Source organism: Lemur catta, chromosome 16 (assembly GCF_020740605.2).
Source record: "Lemur catta isolate mLemCat1 chromosome 16, mLemCat1.pri, whole genome shotgun sequence".
Lineage (NCBI taxonomy): Eukaryota > Metazoa > Chordata > Mammalia > Primates > Lemuridae > Lemur > Lemur catta.
This window is the reverse complement of record NC_059143.1, coordinates 13,754,229-13,774,499: the sequence shown is the minus strand read 5'-3', so window position 1 is coordinate 13,774,499 and position 20,271 is coordinate 13,754,229. Positions and strand designations below refer to the sequence as shown.

General features: G+C 37.6%; 1 protein-coding gene across 1 annotated transcript in view; it reads right to left on the bottom strand.

Moving 5' to 3' along the window:
• The window catches only part of YES1 (YES proto-oncogene 1, Src family tyrosine kinase), a 66,030-nt gene that overhangs the window by 23,388 nt on the left and 22,371 nt on the right, over positions 1-20,271 (bottom strand). The window contains exon 2 of the mRNA XM_045527896.1: positions 893-1,144. Coding sequence (XP_045383852.1) covers positions 893-1,136 — 244 coding nt within the window. The 5' untranslated portion in view covers positions 1,137-1,144. The remainder of the gene's footprint in view (positions 1-892; positions 1,145-20,271) is intronic.

Here is a 20,271-nt window from a genome sequence, read left to right as displayed (position 1 = left end):
CTGCCTCAGCCTCCCGAGTAGCTGGGACTATAGGCATGTGCCACCACGCCCGGCTAATTTTTCTATATATATTTTTAGCTGTCCATATAATTTCTTTCTATTTTTAGTAGAGATGGGGTCTTGCTCTTGCTCAGGCTGGTCTTGAACTCCTGACCTCGAGCAATCCTCCCACCTCAGCCTCCCAGAGTGCTACGATTACAGGCGTGAGCCACCACGCCTAGCCTCAAAAAGTTTTTCCATCTACTTTTTTGGAGTGTTCTGTCTCCATGAAAGATTGTTAGCTATGATTTCTTGCCATTCTCTGAATGGATATGATAATGTAATAAATGGAGTTCAGGAATGGGGCATTAAATCTGATCTCTCCTACTTACTATCTGCGACTCTGGGGGGAAAATCATTTACACTCTCTGAGCCCCAGGAGTTTTCTTCTTAAAATCAGTAGTATCTGACAGAAACACTCTATTATCATTACTACATTGTCATTTAATTAACACTTATTACTAACTACCATGATACCTTAATACTGGATAGCACTTTACAATCCTGAGAAGTTGGAAAATTCTTGAGGGAAAGTCATATGTTTTTAATCTTTATATTCCCAGTGCCTGCCACACAGTAGGGGCTCCATAATTATTTGAATAATGAGTTAATGAAATAATTAATGATATAGCCCAGTACATAATTACCATCTGATTATCACCAAATTTCCCAGAACCATACTCATGTATACAATAAGACGTAATTTTTCTGTTGGAGACTTTAATTTTCAAACATAATTATTTGAAAAGTCCTCCAGTAAGATATTTTTCTTAAAAGCTAACAAATCTTTAAGTATGTATTATCCAAGGTTATACTCTGAGACAGACAACATAATTGTTCATTTAAAGCTCACCTGTTAAACCAGTAGGATATGAACTTGGCACCACTGAAAATGAGGAAGATGCTCCTCCAAAAGGTGTCACCCCTGAGGATCCTCCAAATGGTGTTATGGAAAGACTGCTGAAATTAACCGATGTTCCCTTTGCTGAAGGTTCTGCTCCATAATGGCTGACACTTGTACTGACAGGCTCTGGAGTGTTTTCAGTTCTGTATTTAATGGCTGGACTTTTGTTTTCTTTACTTTTAATGCAGCCCATTATCAAATCTACAGAGGCGATAAGGCAAATATTTTGAGAATCAGTTAACATACAGGATACTTCAAAAAGATACAATTCAAAAGTTGACTTTAAACAAGGCATCCCCCCCAAAGAAAATAACATTAACAACAACAAAAAAAAAACCCAAACAGCTGAAAGTGAAGTCTCTTCCCCTCATTTATCTTTATCACAATTCTACTAAAGCCCCACTCCAATCACATCATTCTCCAACTCAATCACTTTTAACAGTCCAATGATAACATGCCACAGTATGTTGGGAAAACCATGGACTCTGAAGCTAGAGAGGCCTAAATTTGAATCCTAGCTTCCTAAGTAGGGGAGTGATTTCAGGTGTGTTGCTTAACCTCCCTGCACCCGAGTTACCTGAAAAAGTATCATCTACCCAATTGCAAAGATGTGGAAACAACCCAAGTGCCCATCAATACATGAGTGGATTAATAAAATGTGGTATATGTATACCATGGAGTATACACAGCCATAAAAAATGGTGAACTAATACCTTTTGTATTAACCTGGATGGAACTGGAAACCATTCTAAGTGAAGTATCACAGGAATGGAAACACAAATGATAAGTACCACATGTACTTATCATTAAATTGGAACTAATTGAACACTTATGTGCACATATGGAAATAAAACTCATTGGAAATCAAGCAGGCGGGATGGGGAAGGAAGGGATGAGTAAATTCACATCTAACAAGTACAATGCACACTATCTGAGTGATGGACACACATAACTTTGACTTAAACGGTACAAAAGCAATTGACGTAACCAAAACATTTGTACCTCTGTAATATTCTCAAACAAAATTAAAAAAATAAATAATTCCTTTCTTCCTTGGCAAAAAAAAAAAAAGAAAAAAGGCATCATCTACCTCACAAGGTTTATGAAGAGGATTAACTTAACCTTAGTACAAGTTCTAAACAATCTGGCACACATAGAGGGTACTAGCAAATACTGTTGTATTCTTTCTATCTATACCAGCACTATGCGATGGAAATATGATCTAAGTCACAAATGTGAGGCACATATAAGATTTTAATTTTATAATTTTTTAATGTAGCCATATTTAAAAAGTACAAACAGGTGAAATTAACTTTAATATTTTATTTAACCCAATATACCTAAAATATAATTATTTCAACATGTAATCAATATAAAATTTTTAATGAGATGTTTATTTTTTCCTACTAAGTCTTAGAAATCCACTATGTATTTTATGCTTGCAGCACATCTCAATTTGGACTAGACACATTTCAAGGGCCTAGTGGCTGTATGTAGCTAGTGGCTACCACATAGGACAAAGTAGATCTATACCTTTTCCCTTCCCTATCAATAGATACACCCCCCAATGCTTATACAATTTGACCCCAACCTACCTTTCCAAGCTTTCCAACTTTATCTCCTTCTATTTTCTCATACTTATGCTCTCACACACACATGCAATCCTGTTTCCCTAATACATATGCCCCGTGCTTCTCCATTTTGGGGTGCTTCCTCCTAAAATTGCCTCTGTTCAAAATACTCTCCCACATCTCTAGCTGCTAATATCCCATCCATTCACTAAGGGTCATCACAAATGTTACTTTTCCATTCAAGCTTTCCCTATAATTGGTAAAATTGTGCTTTTGGAGATTTTTAATCCAAGACTCTTACTTTATTCCAATTTGTATATTGTTTTTTGCTTACTGGCTTAATTCCCAACCCACCTTCAAATTAATGGCAATACACATTCCTTCAAAGCAAGAGTTGTGCTTTATTCATCTTTTACCCACTATATCGTCCATCTACCAATGTCACTTGCTTATAGGTTTACTAAAATTACAAAATCTGCATTATTCTATTTACTTCCTACAGAAGCACTAATGTAGATTTAATTAATTCACTTACTTTTAAAGGTCATTCTTATTTGTATAGTTTTTCCCTTCCTATGACATTCAAAAGGAAGTAGGTGAGTGATGACTGCCTCATAGCTTCTGAAAGACTGAACATTTACAACTTCAGCTATATATTAAAATGTAGCTATAAATATTAGAATAGATAAAAAATGTATCCGTACTCAACACGTACAGACTTTTTTCCTTGTCATTATTCCCTAAAATACAGTATAACAACTATTTACATTGTATTACATATTATAATTTAGAGAAGATTTAAAGTATACAGGAGGATGTGGATAGGTTTTATCAGGTACTTGAGCATCTGAGGATTTTGGTATCCACAGAAAGTCCTGGAACCTATCTCCCACAGATACTGAGGGAAGACTGTATACTGAAAATACTATGAGGTGGCTGGGTGCTGTGGCTCACTCCTGTAATCCCAGCATATTTTGGGAGGCTGAGGCTGGCAGATTGCTTGAGCCCAGGAGTTGGAGACCAGCCTGGGAAACATAGCAAGACCCTATCTCTACAAAAAAATAAGAAAAATTAGGCCGGGCGCGGTGGCTCATGCCTGTAATCCTAGCCCTCTGGGAGGCCGAGGCAGGTGGATCGCTCAAGGTCAGGAGTTCGAGACCAGCCTGAGCAAGAGTGAGACCCCGTCTCTACTAATAATAGAAAGAAATTATCTGGACAACTAAAATATATATACAGAAAAAATTAGCCGGGCATGGTGGCACATGCCTGTAGTCCCAGCTACTCGGGAGGCTGAGGCAGGAGGATCGCTGAAGTCCAGGAGTCTGAGGTTGCTGTGAGCTAGGGTGACGCCACGGCACTCACTCTAGATCGGGCAACAGAGTGAGACACTGTCTCAAAAAAAAAAAAATGAGAAAAATTAGTCAGGTGTGGTGGTGTGCACCTGTAGTCCTAGCTACTCAGGAGGCTGAGGTGGGAAGATCGCTTGAGTCCAGGAATTTGAGGCTGCAGTGAGCTACGATTGCACCACTGCACTCCAGGCTGGATGACAGAGTGAGATCTTGACTCTAAAAATAAATAAATAATAAAATAAAATAAAAATCCTATGAGAGATTTATAAGATAAACATGTAAAAGGCAATTGCTTCTAAAAGTATTAGAAAAAACTAAAGGTAAGTAGTTTCATAATCTAGGGTTGGAAAAGTCTTTTACTTTTTTTTTTTTTTTGAGACAGAGTCTCACTCTGCTGCCCAGGCTAGAGTGCTGTGGCATCAGCCTAGCTCACAGCAACCTCAAACTCCTGGGCTCAAGCAATCTTACTGCCTCAGCCTCCCAAGTAGCTGGGACTACAGGCATGTGTTACCATGCCCGGCTAATTATTTTCCACATATATTTTTAGTTGTCCATATAATTTATTTCTATTTTTAGTAGAGACGGGGGTCTCGCTCTTGCTCAGGCTGGTCTCGAACTCCTGAGCTCAAATGATCCATCCGCCTCGGCCTCCCAGAGTGCTAGGATTATAGGCATGAGCCACCGCACCCAGCCAAGTCCTTTAAAGTATAGTATAAAAGTAGAAACTTCAAAGGAAAAGACTAATAGATTATGTAAATTCCATTTGGGGGTGGGGGGAACAAAAGCTTATTAAAGAAAAACAGGGAAAACACCTTTGTACTTGCTTGTGCTCTTTCTTGCTCTCTCAATACACACAAAACTGTACACATGTGAATTCTGGTCGACATTCTTAATACAGACAACTCTTATGTATGAAAAGAAAAAGACACCAGAGGAAAACCTATCGAGGCAATTCACAAAAGAAATAGGCCAGTTAATATATTAAAATTTATCCAACCTTCCTAGTCTTCTAATAAATGCAAATTAAAAGATCCTTTTTTGATTATCAGATTGGAAAATTTTGACTCAATTCTCAAGGCTGAAGGGAGAATTTAACAATCAAAATATATCCACAAAATATGTTAAATTACAAAATCAGTGGGAAGAATTTGCAAAACCACCAATATCCAAAGCCTAAATATTAAGGAAATATTATTAACTATAACATAAATTAGATTTTGAAAGAATGCCAGTTGTGTGAATGAGAAAAAAATTACGAGGGAAAGACAATAACTACTGTAATTTATTTTAAATGATAGCAGGCTAACTATGAAATACCATGTCAATCCACAACAGAAGTTCCTATAGTTACCCATCTACCTGATTTCATTTTTTTTTTTTGAGGCGGAGTCTCGCTCTGTCACCTGGGCTAGAGTGGCGTGGAGTCAGCCTAACAGCTCACAGCAACCTCAGACTCCGGGGCTCAAGCGATCCTCTTGCCTTAGCCTCTGGAGTAGCTGGGATTACAGGCGAGTAGTCCCTGGCTAATTTTTTCTATTTGTCATACAGATGGGGTCTTGCTCTTGCTCAGGGCTCAGGCTGGTCTCGAACTCCTAACCTCAAGTGATTCTCCTGCCTCGGCCTCCCAGAGTGCTAGGATTACAGGCATGAGCCACTGTGCCCAGCCCCCAGCTTCCTTAATTCCTCATCCTCACCTTCTTCTTTACCCAGTAACTTTCTTGCAAGACAATACTCCTAACTTCAAGTCCTCTTTTTCCAAAAGTCACACCTTTTTTCCCCATGCTATCAAGTCTTCCATTATTATGCTTAATCTGTCCTCCAGCTGCTTTTTCTTAATTTTAATGTGAGGAGTCTTCGGACTCCTCACATCCACCCACTTACTCTTTCCAATAGCTCCAGGACAGACCATCGTTTTCAGTCTAGTTTCAAAAGCACCCAAGTTATCATTGCCTAGGAGCTATCACTGCTGCCCATTTCATTTAGAAATATAATTATTGTCAGATGTGATTTACATTTTTAAGCAAACTCTAGGTGCAATATGAGTTAAACCAATTTTTATGGGTTGTATTTTTAAAACATTTATATGGGAAAGTCTCTTCCAAGTTCCAAGCTACTGACTTACAGATATGTATTTATTAACAATGTATATTAGACACTGTAAAAGGAGCAGGGGATGACAAGAAATGGTCCCTTTTCTTTAAAAAGTCATAAATAAGTGTAAGAAACAAATACTTTTATAAAATGTGAAAACTGCTAGTGTAAAGAAATGCTAGAGTAGAGGTATGTACAAAATACCATGGGAATGCAACATGAGTTATCAGCTCTGCCTTAAGTGTTAGGAAAGAAAGTTTTGTAAAGGAAGTTGCATCCGAGCTGGGTCTTGAACAGTTGGAGATTTAGGGAAGAGAAAATGCGAGATTCCCAGGAAGAATGAAAAGTATGCAGAGTGGCTCAGATGCTTGAAAAAGCATAGTTTATTTGGGGAACAGAAAACTACTCTGTTGCAGGAGTGTCAGAGGCTATTTGTGAGCATGGTAGCGGAGGTAGTTAGAGGTAGAGGAGAATTTATAAAGAGGATTATTTGCTATGCAATAACTTTTAGACTTTATCCAGGGAGAATAATTAGGAAGTTATTCAAGGATTTCTTTTTAGGTGAATAGCAGAAGAAATGTGTTTCAGAATAACTATGACAAAGGATCAAATAGACTGGAAAGAAGAAAAAATGACAACAGCAGTTACACAAGTTGTAAAACTATTACAATGACCCATGTGAGAAAAGACAAAAGCAGTGGAGCCAACAATGAGGGGGAAAATGAGAGGTATACAGTAAGCAGAATAATCAGGATTAATGATCAGTTGAACATGGGAAGAAGAGACATGAAGAAAAAGGAGTCATTTATTTACTCTACAGCATGTATTGAGTATTTAAAGTGACAAACAGTTACTATCTGTTTGTTAAAGGTTGGCTGACTCCAAAGCTTCTAGTTTGAACCAAGTGGAAAGTGACACCATAACTGAGGCACAAGAGAAAGGAACAGGTTTTTTTGGACCACTACAGATGCATTTTAGGTAGCTGTTAAATATCATGTTGTGAATTCTAGTGGGGGGGTTGATAATATGTTTAAAGTTCAGAAAAACATGGAAACCAGAGAAAAATTAAATGAAAACATTTTCACAGTTTAACTGAACCTTTTGAAATAATGAAACTCAACCAAGGTACAGATTTAGAGGCAAGCAAAGAATTAATACAATGTTGGAGGACATTTACATACAAAGATGGACAGGGAAAGAAATCAGGAAGCAGCAATTAGAGTTGGAAATACTTCTACAAAGATAAAAACATAGTTAGAAAGATAACAATCAACTTCAAGACAGTACAATAGATAGATCTGTAGCATTTTTTACCTTAAAAGAAATATAAAGCAAATAGAGAAAAATGTTAATGTGTTAATTGTGGATAATAAATATTTTTGTTTGTTTGAAGTATAATTTAACAAATTTTTAATAAGAAGAAAAATAGCATAGTGGGAATAAAGGACAGACTTTCAGGAAGAAAATGGCTTACAGGGTTAAAGACCAAAATGAAGTCCAGTGGCATTTCAACTGCTTTTAAAAGGCCAGCTGATTAGTAATTAGGAGCTCACTGGTGACTTCAGCAAGAGCTTTTATTAATGTCATGAAGACAAAAGCTAGACTGCAGTAATCTGAAGAACAAATTAATGAGTTTGGTACATAACATCTTTGTAAGTTAGGAACACGTAGTTATTATCAAGACGTTTGCTGTCATTTCTTTGTCTAGGTCACTGTTCCTCTCCTTCAGTCTTAGTGTAATCTAGTACAGCAGAAACTTGGTTACTCAACAGCCATTCTCCCTCTTCTTTGATCATAGAACTCTGATTTTGTTTACCTTCCTTCCATCTGCCAAGTCCTTTGGGGAAGGCTGGGTACCCATCCAGCCCTAGGTAGTAAATAATGATTTATTTAAGCCACTTACTTAGTCTTATATTTCCTTTGTCAGCTGGTTGAGCCCTGAGCATGAGCTTCTAGGAGGTTTTCCTCAATTTCCAAAAAGGAATATGACAGGAATATTCCATTTTCCTTCCACAGATGTTATCTGTGATGCCTAAATCTGGGGCAATCATCCAGACATCACCAAGTGCCCTTCAGAGGGGAGTGCACCAGTGTACTAAAAATGGAAGGGCAGAAAGATGGAAGGAACTTAGGTCCTTGATAATGTTGCTCAAGTATTAAATTATATAACGCTGAAATACACTTTAGCTTCAGAAATCTTATGTGAGATAACAAATGCCTACTGTATAAGCCAGTTTTAGTTTGGTTCTATGTTACAGCTGAAAGGATCTTAAATATTAATAATATACTATTCAAATCACATGACAATGGTTCATATATTAAATCCCTTTTCAACATGTCAGGATTCGATAGCTGAACAAAAACAACAAAAATCTCGAAGTTGCTGGGCGTGGTGGCTCACACCTATAATCCCAATGCTCTGGGAGGCCAAGGCAGGAGGATTGCCTGAGGCCAGGAGTTTGAGACCAGCCTGGGCAACACAGCGAGACCCCACCTTTACAAAAAATTAAAAAAACATTAGCCACGTGTGGTGGTACATGCCTGCAGTGCCAGCTACTCAGGAGGCTTAAGTAGGAGGATTGCTTAACCCCAGGAGTTTGAAGTTGTAGTATGCTATTAATGGCACTACTGTACTCCAGCCTGGGCAACAGAGACTCTCTCTTAAAAAAAGAAAAAAAAAAAAATCCCAAACTTCCCTCAAAGTGTTTACATAAATCTAAGATACCCTTAAAATTATAAAATTCATAGCCTATAAGGTAATAGTAAAATCAATAGCAAATGATTTTATACTGATATGTGCATGAATATTTGCTGAAAAACAAGGCTTTAATTGTCAATTTGAATATTACTGCGATTCTAAAGATTTTTCGAGTAATCTGAGTTTATTTAAAAATTAAAATTATGCAAATCTTTCAGACACTATCAAAAATTCTCTACCTAAAACGTTCTTGCTTTATAAAAAATCAACTTTGAGGTATAATTTATGTATAATAAAATGCATTCATTTTAAGTATATAGTTCAATGAGTTTTGGCAAAGGTATAGAACTGCAACTGACACTACAATTACAATACAGAATGTTTTGATCATCCCCAGAAGGTTGTTATACCTTTTCCCAGTCAATCCCCAACCCTAGCCCTAGGCAACCACTGATTTGTTATCTCTAACTAAAGATTTACCTTTTCTAGAGTTTCATATATTATACAGAATCATATGATATGTAGTCTTCTGTATCTGGTTTTTGCTAAATACTGTATATCTGAGAGACTTCGATATTGTTGCATATATCAACAGTTCTTTAATTTATTGTTAAGAATTCAATTACATGGCCGGGCATGGTGACTCACACCTGTAATCCTAGCACTCTGGGAGGCTGAGGCGGGTGGATCGCTCGAGGTTAGGAGTTCCAGACCAGCCTGAGCAAGAGTGAGACCCTGTCTCTACTAAAAATAGAAAGAAATTATCTGGACAACTAAAAGTATATATAGAAAAAAATTAGCCGGGCATGGTGGCACATGCCTGTAGTCCCAGCTACTTGGGAGGCTGAGGCAGTAGGATCGCTTAAGCCCAGGAGTTTGAGGTTGCTGTGAGCTAGGCTGATGCCACGGCACTCACTCTAGCCCAGGCAACAAAGTGAGACTCTGTCTCAAAAAAAAAAAAAAAAAAAAGAATTCAATCACATGCCCATTTGTTCGTCCAATCACTTGTTGATGGGTTTTTTGGGCTGTTCTAGTTTGGGACCATTATAAATAAAGTTGCTATAAACATTTCAACAAATCTTTGGGTGGGTGGACATGTGTCATTCCCCACCCCACCCCAAGCAATACCTAGGAATGCAACTGCTTGGTCACATAAAGTTAAAACATATTCTTACCATAAAAAGCTACTAGGCCGGGCACGGTGGCTCACGCCTGTAATCCTAGCACTCTGGGAGGCCGAGTGGGTGGATCATTTGAGTTCAGGAGTTTGAGACCAGCCTGAGCAAGAACGAGACCCCGTCTCTACTAAAAATAGAAAGAAATTATATGGACAGCTAAAAATATATATAGAAAAAATGAGCCGGGCATGGTGGCGCATGCCTGTAGTCCCAGCTACTCGGGAGGTTGGGGCAGAAGGATTGCTTGAGCCCAGGAGTTTGAGGTTGCTGTGAGCTAGGCTGATGCCACGGCACTCTAGCCTGGGCAACAGAGTGAGACTCTGTCTCCAAAAAAAAAAAAAAAAGCTGCTGCTAAACTATTTTCAGTAGTAGCTGTACAATTTTGCATCCCACCAGCAATGAATGTGAATTTCAGTTACTCCACATCCTCAGTAACACTTCTAAGTCCTTCTTTTCTCTTTCAGAAACCCATATGTTCACATGGGTCTGGATAAGATCCAAATATTCTGTACAGCTATCTTTTCCATTTTATTCTATCTAGAAAGCTTTGGCAATTGAAATCTACTGATATCAAAAGGTAGCTGGCCACATAAAATGCAATTGGCTGAGTTGATGCTACACACATTTACAACACAAAATCATAAAAACTGCAAATTAACCACCGATTTCTAGTTCACTGATAGAAATAACGGTCAGAACCTGGGTAAGTGCCAAACATCTTTACTACTGTCTAATTTGCCAAAACCCATCAAGAGCATCTCAGTGACAAGCCTATTCTTTCAAATACATTTATTTCTTCACTTAGATTAGATTCAATGGTAAGCTAAGTAAGACTGCATATTACTCAGACACCATGAGGATTCTCTCACATTTGTAATGCTTCAGTGGGTCAGTTTTACCTTTTAAAATCTCATTTAAAAAATTAAAGCATAATTTACCCAAGTAAAATTCACCCTTATTAATGTTCAGGTCTGCGGGTTTTGACAAATGCATACATTTGTGCGACTACCACGACAATGAACATAAAGCAGTTCCATCACCCCCAGGATTCCTCCGTGCCCCTTTGTAGTTAACCTCTCCTCCTAACCCCAGGCAACCACGCTCTGTTTTTCTGTTCTTGTAGTTTTGCCTTTTCCAGATACCACATGAGTGGAATCATATAGTATGCTTTCTTGATTCTGGCTTCTCTGACTTACCATAATGCACCTGAGAGCCATTCATGTTTCTGCAGGTATCAGCAGTTCATTCCTTTTGACTGCTGAGTACTATTCCACTGCACGCATATACTGCAGTTTGTCTACTCATTCCTCAGTTGACATTTGAGTTGTTTCCAGGTTTTGAAAATCACAAATAGAGCCACTATGAGCATATACCTGTAAGTTTTTCTGTGAACATAGTTTTCATTTCACTAGAGTAAACATCTAGGAAGGAAACTGCTGGGTTGTATGGGAAACATGTGTATTCCTTTATGAGAAACTACAAAACTTTTCCAAAGCGGCTTTAACATTTTGCATTCTCACCATCTAAGTAAGAGTTCCAGCTGCTTCACATCCTCAACACTTGTTATTATCAGTTTTTTTAAAAAGTCATTCTAATAGGTGTGTAGGCATATTTCCTTGTGTTTTTTATACTTCCCTAATGACTAAGCACCTGATATTGAGCATGTTTTCATGTGCTATTTGCTACCCTTACTTAGTCTGGTGAAGTATCTGTTCAATTTTCTTTTCTTTTTTTTTTACACCAAACCAGATTCAGGATCAAATCAGCATTTTAATTGAGCTATGTTCTTTTTGTTATAGTGGTAAGTGTTCCTGTTTCCAGAACATAACACTATTATATTCTTTATACATTCTGGAATCGAGTTCTTCATCAGATGTATATATTATAATATTTTCTTCCAGTCTATAGGTTGCCTTTGCATTTTTATAACAGTATCCTTGGACATGTTTTTTTAATTTTGATAAAGTCTGATTAAAAATTTTTAATTTTATGGTTTGTGCTTTATGTGTCCTGAGAGACTTCCTCACCAGAAGATTTCCTCTTATGTTTTCATCTAGAAGTTTGAGCTATTACATCTGGCCTACTGAGCCATTTTAAGCTAATTTTTGTATATGTTGTGAAGTCTGAGGTTTAATTTTTCAAAACTTGATATCCAGGCCAGGTGTTGTGGTTCACTCCTGTAATCCTAGCACGTTGGGAGGCCAAGGTGGGAAGATTGCTTGAGGCCAGGAGTTTGAGACCAGCCTGTGCAACCAGCAAGAGCCTGTTTCTACAAAAAATAGAAAAATTAGCTGGGCATGGTGGTGTGTGCCTACAGCCCTAGCAACTTGGGAGGCTGAGGCAGGAGGATCACTTGAGCACAGGAGTTTGAGGTTGCAGTGAGCTATGATGACGCCACTGCACTCTGGCCCATAGCCCAGGCAACAGAGTGAGACTCTGTTTCAAAATATTTGTTCCACTGTCTTATATGTCTATGCTTATGTCAATTACCATACTGCAGCTGTACAGTAAGTCTTGAAATTAGATAGTTGTTAAGTCCTCCAGTCTTTTTTCTTCTTTTTCAAGATTGCTTTGGATACTCTAGGGCAGTGGTCAGTAAACTTTTTCTGTAAAATATGTTAAGCTTTGTGGACCATATGGTCTCTGTAACAACTACTCCACTCTGCCATTTTATTGCAAAAGCAGCTATAGACTATACACAAACACATTAAGTATGGCAATGTTAAAATAAAACAATTTCCAAAAACAGGCAGTGGACCAGATTTGGTCTGCAAGTTGCAGTTTGCCAAACCATGCACTAGGGTCTTTGCATTTCTATACAAATTTTAGAATTAATTTGTCAATCTCTACCAAAATGCCTGCTAGGATTTTGACTGGGATTATTCTGAATCTACAGATCAATGTGAGGAGAACTGACATCTTAAAAATATTTACATCCTGATCCATGAATGTAGTATCTCGTCTATTTAGGACTTTAAAGACTTTTCTTAGCAATGTTTTATAGTTTTCAGTGTGGAGGTCTTGTCCAATTTTTGTTATATTTATCTCTAGGCATTTCATGTTTTTTTTTATGTCATTATAAATGGCATTACTTTGTTTCTAATTATTCATTGCTAATATATACAGATGTGGGGCCTAATAACATTTTGGTCAAGGATGGACCACATATATGATGGTGGTCCCATAAAATTATAATACCGCATTTTTACTCAAATTCTATGTTTAGATACACAAATACTACTGTGATACAGCTGCCTACAGTATTCAATACAGTAACATGCTGTATAAGTTTGCAGCCGAGGAGCAATAGGTTATACTATATAGCCTAGGTGTACAGTAGGCTATACCATCTAGGTTGGTGTAAGTATAATCTATGATATTCACACAATGAAGAAATCATCTAATGACGTATTTCTCAGAACATATCCCCATCTTTAAAGTGTCACATGACCATATGCACACTTGGTATTTGTATACTGACTTTATTCTCGCGACCCTGATAAACTCACTCATCAGTTCTAGTAGCTTTTTTTATGGGTTCCATAGTATTTTCTACATTTAAGATCACGTGTACAAATAAAAACTGTTTTACTCTTTCCTTTCCTATGTGAATATTTTTCTTTCCCTGACCTTATTGCACTGACTTTTGATCTAGTTTAGCCCCACCCTCTCCATGGCCCATGGGCCTTTGAGGGTTTCCACTAAATGTCCTGATTAACAAGGACTTTCCCCTCTAGCTAATAAAAACTCCAGTACAGTGTTGAATAGAAGTGATAAGAAACAACATGTTTGCTTTGGTTTCTGATCTCAAGGGGAAAACATTCAGTCTATCACCATTAAGTACGACACTGGCTATAGGATTTTTTGTAGCTGATCTTCAACAGGCAGAGGAAAGTTCCCTTCTATTATAATTCTTTGTTTGCTGAATTTTATAATAAATGGGTGTTGAATTTTGTCAAAAGCTTTTCTGCACATACTTAGATGACCATATAGGTTTTCTCTTCTATTCAGTTGCTATAATGAATTATATAAATTGATTTTTGAATGTTAAATCAACCATGGCACCTTTGCATTCTTGGGGTAAAATACATTTGGGTGTGGTATATTATTACCCTTTTAATATATTCCTGAAAGCTAATATTTTGTTAAATATTTTTATGTCTATGGTCAAAAGGTATATTATTTTTTAGTTTTATTTTCTTATAATTTCTGAATTTGCTTTTGGTATCAGGGTAACGTCAGCCTCATAAAATGAGTTAAGAAGTGTTCTCTTTCTCATCTATTTCTTTTAAAAAGTTTAAGTTTGGTATTACTTCTTCCTTTAATGTTCAAATGAATTCACCAGTGAGGCTATCTGGGCCTGCAGTTTTCAATTACAAATTCATTATCTGTAAAATATAGGGCTACTAATATTCTTGATTTTTTTCTCGTGTTACGTTGGTAACTTGTATCTTTCAAGGATTGGCCCAATTCATTCAAGTTGTTAAATTAATATTAGCATAAAGTTGTTCGTAACCTTCCTTTTTTGATCTAGTTTAGCCCCATCCTCTCCACTAAGGCCCATGGCCCTTTGGGGGTTTCCACTAAATGTCCTGAGTGATTAACAAAGACTTTCCCCTACAGCTAATAAAAACTCAAACTCCTCCCCATCCCTCTGTGACCTCTGATATTTGTCAGCTCACATCAACCTGGTCATTCCTTGTCTGGCTTTATAGTTTTACTCTATAGAGCTCTGTATACATACTCTGTAGAGCATGTACATTCTAGAATTGAGCAAAAAGTCAAAGAGACTTCTATATACACTTTTAGCATTATTTTTTGACATAGTATCCTTCTGCTGGAACTTTGCCCTACAACTTCCAGCTGCCTCCGCTTCCATAAATTCTGATCTCTATCTCTTCAATTCTGTAAGACCACAGTTCTTTGCCCAAGATTCCTTGTCCTTGCTTTGCAATTTGGAATGTGCCTCCAGGTAGAAAGCTGGGGTAGTCAGCTGACTGAACAGCTCACCGTGTTTCCCCTTTTTTCAGGGAACAGAGTCCTGCATTGCTGTTGTCCAATGTCTAAAAAACATTGCTTGGTTTATTTTGTCCAGATTTTCAAGGTTTTCTTGTGGGGTTTTTTTTTGGGGGGGGGTTAGGGATGGTAAATCTATCAGGATCACTTAAAATGTTCTGGAAAGTTAGAACCTAGAAAAACATTTCATTCTTTGGTTTTAATATCATTACAGTGCAAAGGGTATTAATTTCCAAAATAAATTTATACTTCAGTTTACATAACAGATAAAATATTTATTACTTAATGATCACCTTCAAATAAACATTTTTGTGTTTTATTACAATCTGTTAAAGTACTCTGTGGCATTTTTCTTTTGTATAATTTTAAGAAAGAAAACATTTAAAAAAGTATTTCCTCTGCCAGGCGCGGTGGCTCACGCCTGTAATCCTAGCACTCTGGGAGGCCGAGGCGGGTGGATCGCTCGAGGTCAGGAGTTCGAGACCAGCCTGAGCAAGAGTGAGACCCCGTCTCTACTAAAAATAGAAAGAAATTATCTGGCCAACTAAAATATATATAGAAAAAAAAAAAAATTAGCCGGGCATGGTGGTGTATGCTTGTAGTCCCAGCTTCTCGGGAGGCTGAGGCAGTAGGATCGCTTAAGCCCAGGAGTTTGAGGTTGCTGTGAGCTAGGCTGACGCCACGGCACTCACTCTAGCCCGGGCAACAAAAGTGAGACTCTGTCTCAAAAAAAAAAAAAAAAAAAGTATTTCCTTATGGATTATGTCTGCTTGGTAAGTCTAAATACTTGGTTTAATGTTAGGCTCTTTTGGAGTTCTATTGTAAAGATAAAAATGGTAATAAGGAAGAGGAAAGACTCTCATAAAAATCAGAAACTACTGATCACCCAGATTAATGCCCAAATCATGTTAAAATTTGAATGCAGGTCCTGATACTAAATAATCATTGCTTTATTGCCAGGAGCGTACTGCTTCCCTACCATAATGTGGACTCAGCATCTCTATTTCTGTACTTCTGATGTTTGTAACCAGCTACTTCACTCTTTACCGGTACAGCTATTCCCTACCTCGTAACTTCTACTTACTCATAATTTTTATTCATTTGTGGTCTACCCCAGGTTCCTTCAATCTTCCATAGCCATTGCCTGATTTGCCTGTTTCTGAGTTTGCATTCACATGAACAAGAGTAAAAGCAAAAGAATATAAATTAGTATCTAATTGCCCAAACCAGCTGACCAGTTATGGTTTGGCTGTTGGCTAAGAGACTGAAGGTACCATGCTGACTGGTCTGTTTAGCTTAAATTCTTCTTAACATAAAAGGTCTCCTGGATAGGTCTTGCTTTAATAGTTAGTGTAGATAAACACTTTAGCAAAAAACACTAGAAGTAAAAACTTTTCAAACTGAAACAAATTTCTACATTAGATGTTTTTCTTTAATGGAGATGACGTCAGAGATCTGGAAGATTCGTGTTTAATGCTGACCTAGCTCCACTAAGTCACTTGCCATTACCAGAGGGAAGAGTCAGGTCAGTACACAGAAAGCTTTATCTTGCTTTCTCCTCACACCCGAATTACTTTCTGACCTTCCTGGATAATGGCCAAAAGGAGACAGAGAGGAATAGACAGAGCTTTGTGATAGGGCAAGTTCTCAGGTCCCTTTCCTATTTCTTATATGGCCGTCTTGTCAACCCCACCCCACAAAACAAAGAAGGTAAAATCACTGTACTCCAAAACTCCAAAACCTGAGCCATTATATTTGTCTTTTGTTTCAAAAGCCTGTGGGAAATAATAGGTGAGTAAGATAGTGACAGTACTAATAAAATGCTACCAGTATTTAAGATGAGCAGGCATTCTCCTCTTGTCAGACCTCTGGCCTTTCGTAAGCCTGTCCATTGCAACTTTCCCACTTCTTTTCTTTCCACATATTCCACTTCTTTTAGCAAACTTTATTCCAGTTTTCCTGTGTTTTTCACACTCACTTAAAATATAATCTGAATTATATTTTAGATTATAAATAAAGATTTCTGACTGTGCTTGCTGTTTCAACTATATTAGAACTGCCCATCAGGTCCCCAAATAACTCCACATTGCTAAATCCCGTGGCCAATTTTCAGTCCTCTCAACTTACTTGCCTTGTTAGCTACATTCAACACAGGAGATCACTCTCTCTTCCCTAAAACACCTTTCCCACCTGCTTTTTAAGACATTACTCTCTTAGTTTCCCCCCATCTTACTGACTGTTCTTTCTCAGTCTCCTTTGCTGCTGCTTCCTCATCTTCCTGGAGTATTGCAGGAAGGACTTCTCTGTTTACATTCATTCCTTTGATAGTACCCAGTCTAATACCTTTAAATACCATTTATAAATTGATGATTACCAAATTCATATCTTTATGGACTTTTGGACTTCTCTCACTTGAACTCCAGATTAGTTTTTTAAATATGTACTCAGTATCCCCACTAGGATGTCTAAAAGCATTTCAAATTTACCATTTCCAAGACTCCTAATCTTCCTCCCCAAACCAGCTCCTGCAATCTTTCCCATCTCAGTAAATGCCATTCTTCCAGTGTTCAGCCCAAAAACTCTGAAGTCATCATTGTTATCTCTTTATTTCACACCCTCCCAATTCCTCAGTAAATCCCTTGGCTGTATTTTCAAAATATATGCAGAATCTGAAAACTTCTCCCCACCTCCACTCCTACCCTTAGTCTAAGTCATATCATCTCTCTCACTAATTCAATAATATTGGATTACTATAATAGCCTAACTGGTCTCCCAGTTCCTGCCGCTGTACCTTTTATAGGCTTTTCTCAAAGTATCAGAGTAATCTTTTCAAAACATAAATCGTTTCACATCACTCCTCTGCCATTATCTGTCCAAAGGTTTCCCACAGCACTTACAGTAAAAGCTAAAGTTTTGCAATGGCCTTCGAGATCCAAAATCCTACTATGTAGCCCCCATGACCTCTCTGCCCTCATCTCCTACTACTGTGCCCTTCCTTGTCCCACTTCTGCTACACTGGCCTTCTTGCCATCCTTCAGACAGACCAAGGAGCCATCCATCGCACTTTCTTCTCTCTGCTGGAAAGCTCTTCTGACACACACCTGCAGGCATGGTCTATCCTCTCACTTTCTTTTTAGGTCCTTGGCTATCATCACCTTCTCAATGAGATCCTTTCTGACCTATGTAAGTCAGCACTACAACATTGCTCAGAGCACCGCCTACTCCCCTTTACCTGCTTTCTTTGTCTCCATAGCATTTATGACTACGTAAAGCGTAGTGGTTGAGAGCAGACTGTTTTGTTATTTCTTAATGTACAGTACAGCAGTTAAGAGCACAGACATTAGAGACAGCATGTTTGGGTTCAAAGTCTGAGTCTACCACTTACTAGCTGGGAAAGCTACAGCAAACTACTCAACTTTTCTGTGCCCCAGCTTCCTCACCTGTAAAATGGGGATAATAAAAGTTTCACAGAGTTGTAAAAATTAAATAGATTAATAAATGTAACGTACCTAACAGTGCCTGGCACATATTAAACACTGTTTGCTATGATAGTGATGACTCTGATGATAATGACAGCTCTCTCTTTTCTAGAATGTAAGGATGGGGAAAATTTTTTTAATTGTATTGAAATAGAACATGCATACAGAAAAACACACATAACAAATGTACAGCTCAGTGGATAACACAAACTGAATGGCAAGGTAGTCACCACTCAGATCAAGACACATATTATTGCCAGGACCCAAGCTACTCATCTTACCCCACTCTGTTCCTCTTATGTAACTACTAGCTTGACTAGAGTTTAGTTTTGCCTGTTTCTGAGGCTTCTTATAAATGGAATCATATATTATGCCTTCTTTTGTGTTTGGCCTCTTTCACTTAATGACATTTGTGAAGCTCATCTACAGTATCTTGTGTAGCTATACTTCACTCATTTTCATTGCTGTGTAGCATTCTTTTATATGAATATACCACAGGTAAGAGATTTGTTTCCAGTTTCTTGCTATTATTATAATGATAGTAATGGACATTCCTGAGCTCTCTCTTGGTACACGTGTGCCACTCCACTGGAAATGCACTGTGCAGGGCCAAAGTGTTTACACTGCTGAACAGTTTTCCAGAAGGGCTATACTAGTTTATACTCTCAACAGCAGAGTATGGGAGCTTTATCAATACTTGGTATATCCAATCTTTTAAAATGTATCTATTCTGGTAGGTGTGTGGTGGTTTCCCATTGTGATTCTAATTTTATGTTTATTAATAATTACTCATCAAATGAGCACATTTACATATGTTTATTAGCTAGTCTATTTTGTGAAAGGTCTGTTCAAGACACATTCCTTTTTCTAAAGGATTGTCTGTTCTTTTCTTATTGATTTGTGAGGCATTCTTTATATATTTTTTCTATATACTGAAGGAGTAAGATTTTTATCCCCTTCACTTCTGTATCCCCAGAACCTAGAACAGGGCTTGGAATATAATAAGCGTCAATAAATTTTTTTTTAAATGAATGAAGGCTTGGCTCTGTTTTCCTTCAGATCCTAATCATCCCAATTTCAACAACTCTGCCTCATAATCTCACAATGTATTACTAACCTCCAATCCAGCCCAAGGAGGTTCTAACATGTTGACTGTCTAATAATCTTTATAAAGTAGAACTCTGTCTCCTGGATAAATCTTTCGATGGCTTCCTACTACTTACAGAATAAAAATCTCAACCCTTAACTTGGTAGTCCAAGTTAACTCTACCTGCTAATCTTCCAACACACAGACTTGGGGGCAGGGAAGACAAAAAGGCCAGTTAGACATTAACTACAAAAATCAGGGGGCAGAAAGCGTCTTTCAAGCAGAGATAGCAGGATGTGCAAAAGCCAACAGTCAAGAGAGAACAAAGAGGGTTTTTAAACCATACATAGTTCAGTGCTGGTGAAGCACAACATAAAAGAGTAAGAAGGGGAAAGATGAGGACAGAATATACAGCAACAGGGAACAAGGATCTTATATTTCCTTCTCCTTAACACAAACTGCCTTTTGTATGTATATGGGCATTCACTTAATTTTTGTTAAAAGAATCACTAAGTTGTAACTTGATTCTGATTAGTTCTATCCAACAACCTGCCTAACATTTATATCCCCCAACCCCTCCAAAAATCCAAGCATAGCAAAAGTTCTAGAAATACTTGTAGATTTCCCACCTATTTCGTAACTTATCAATTCCAATTCCATAAGTCATATGAAAAATTTTCAACTTTATATTAAGTAGTCATCTATCAGAATTGCCTATATCAGAACCTGCTTTATAACAGTATGTTTAGCAAAGCTGGAAGAAATTTGAAATAAGTTTTCAATGCATGTGGCTCAATCATTAGTAGTTAATACATTATGATGTATATTACACTGTTAAGGTATTTTGTTTTAATAATGT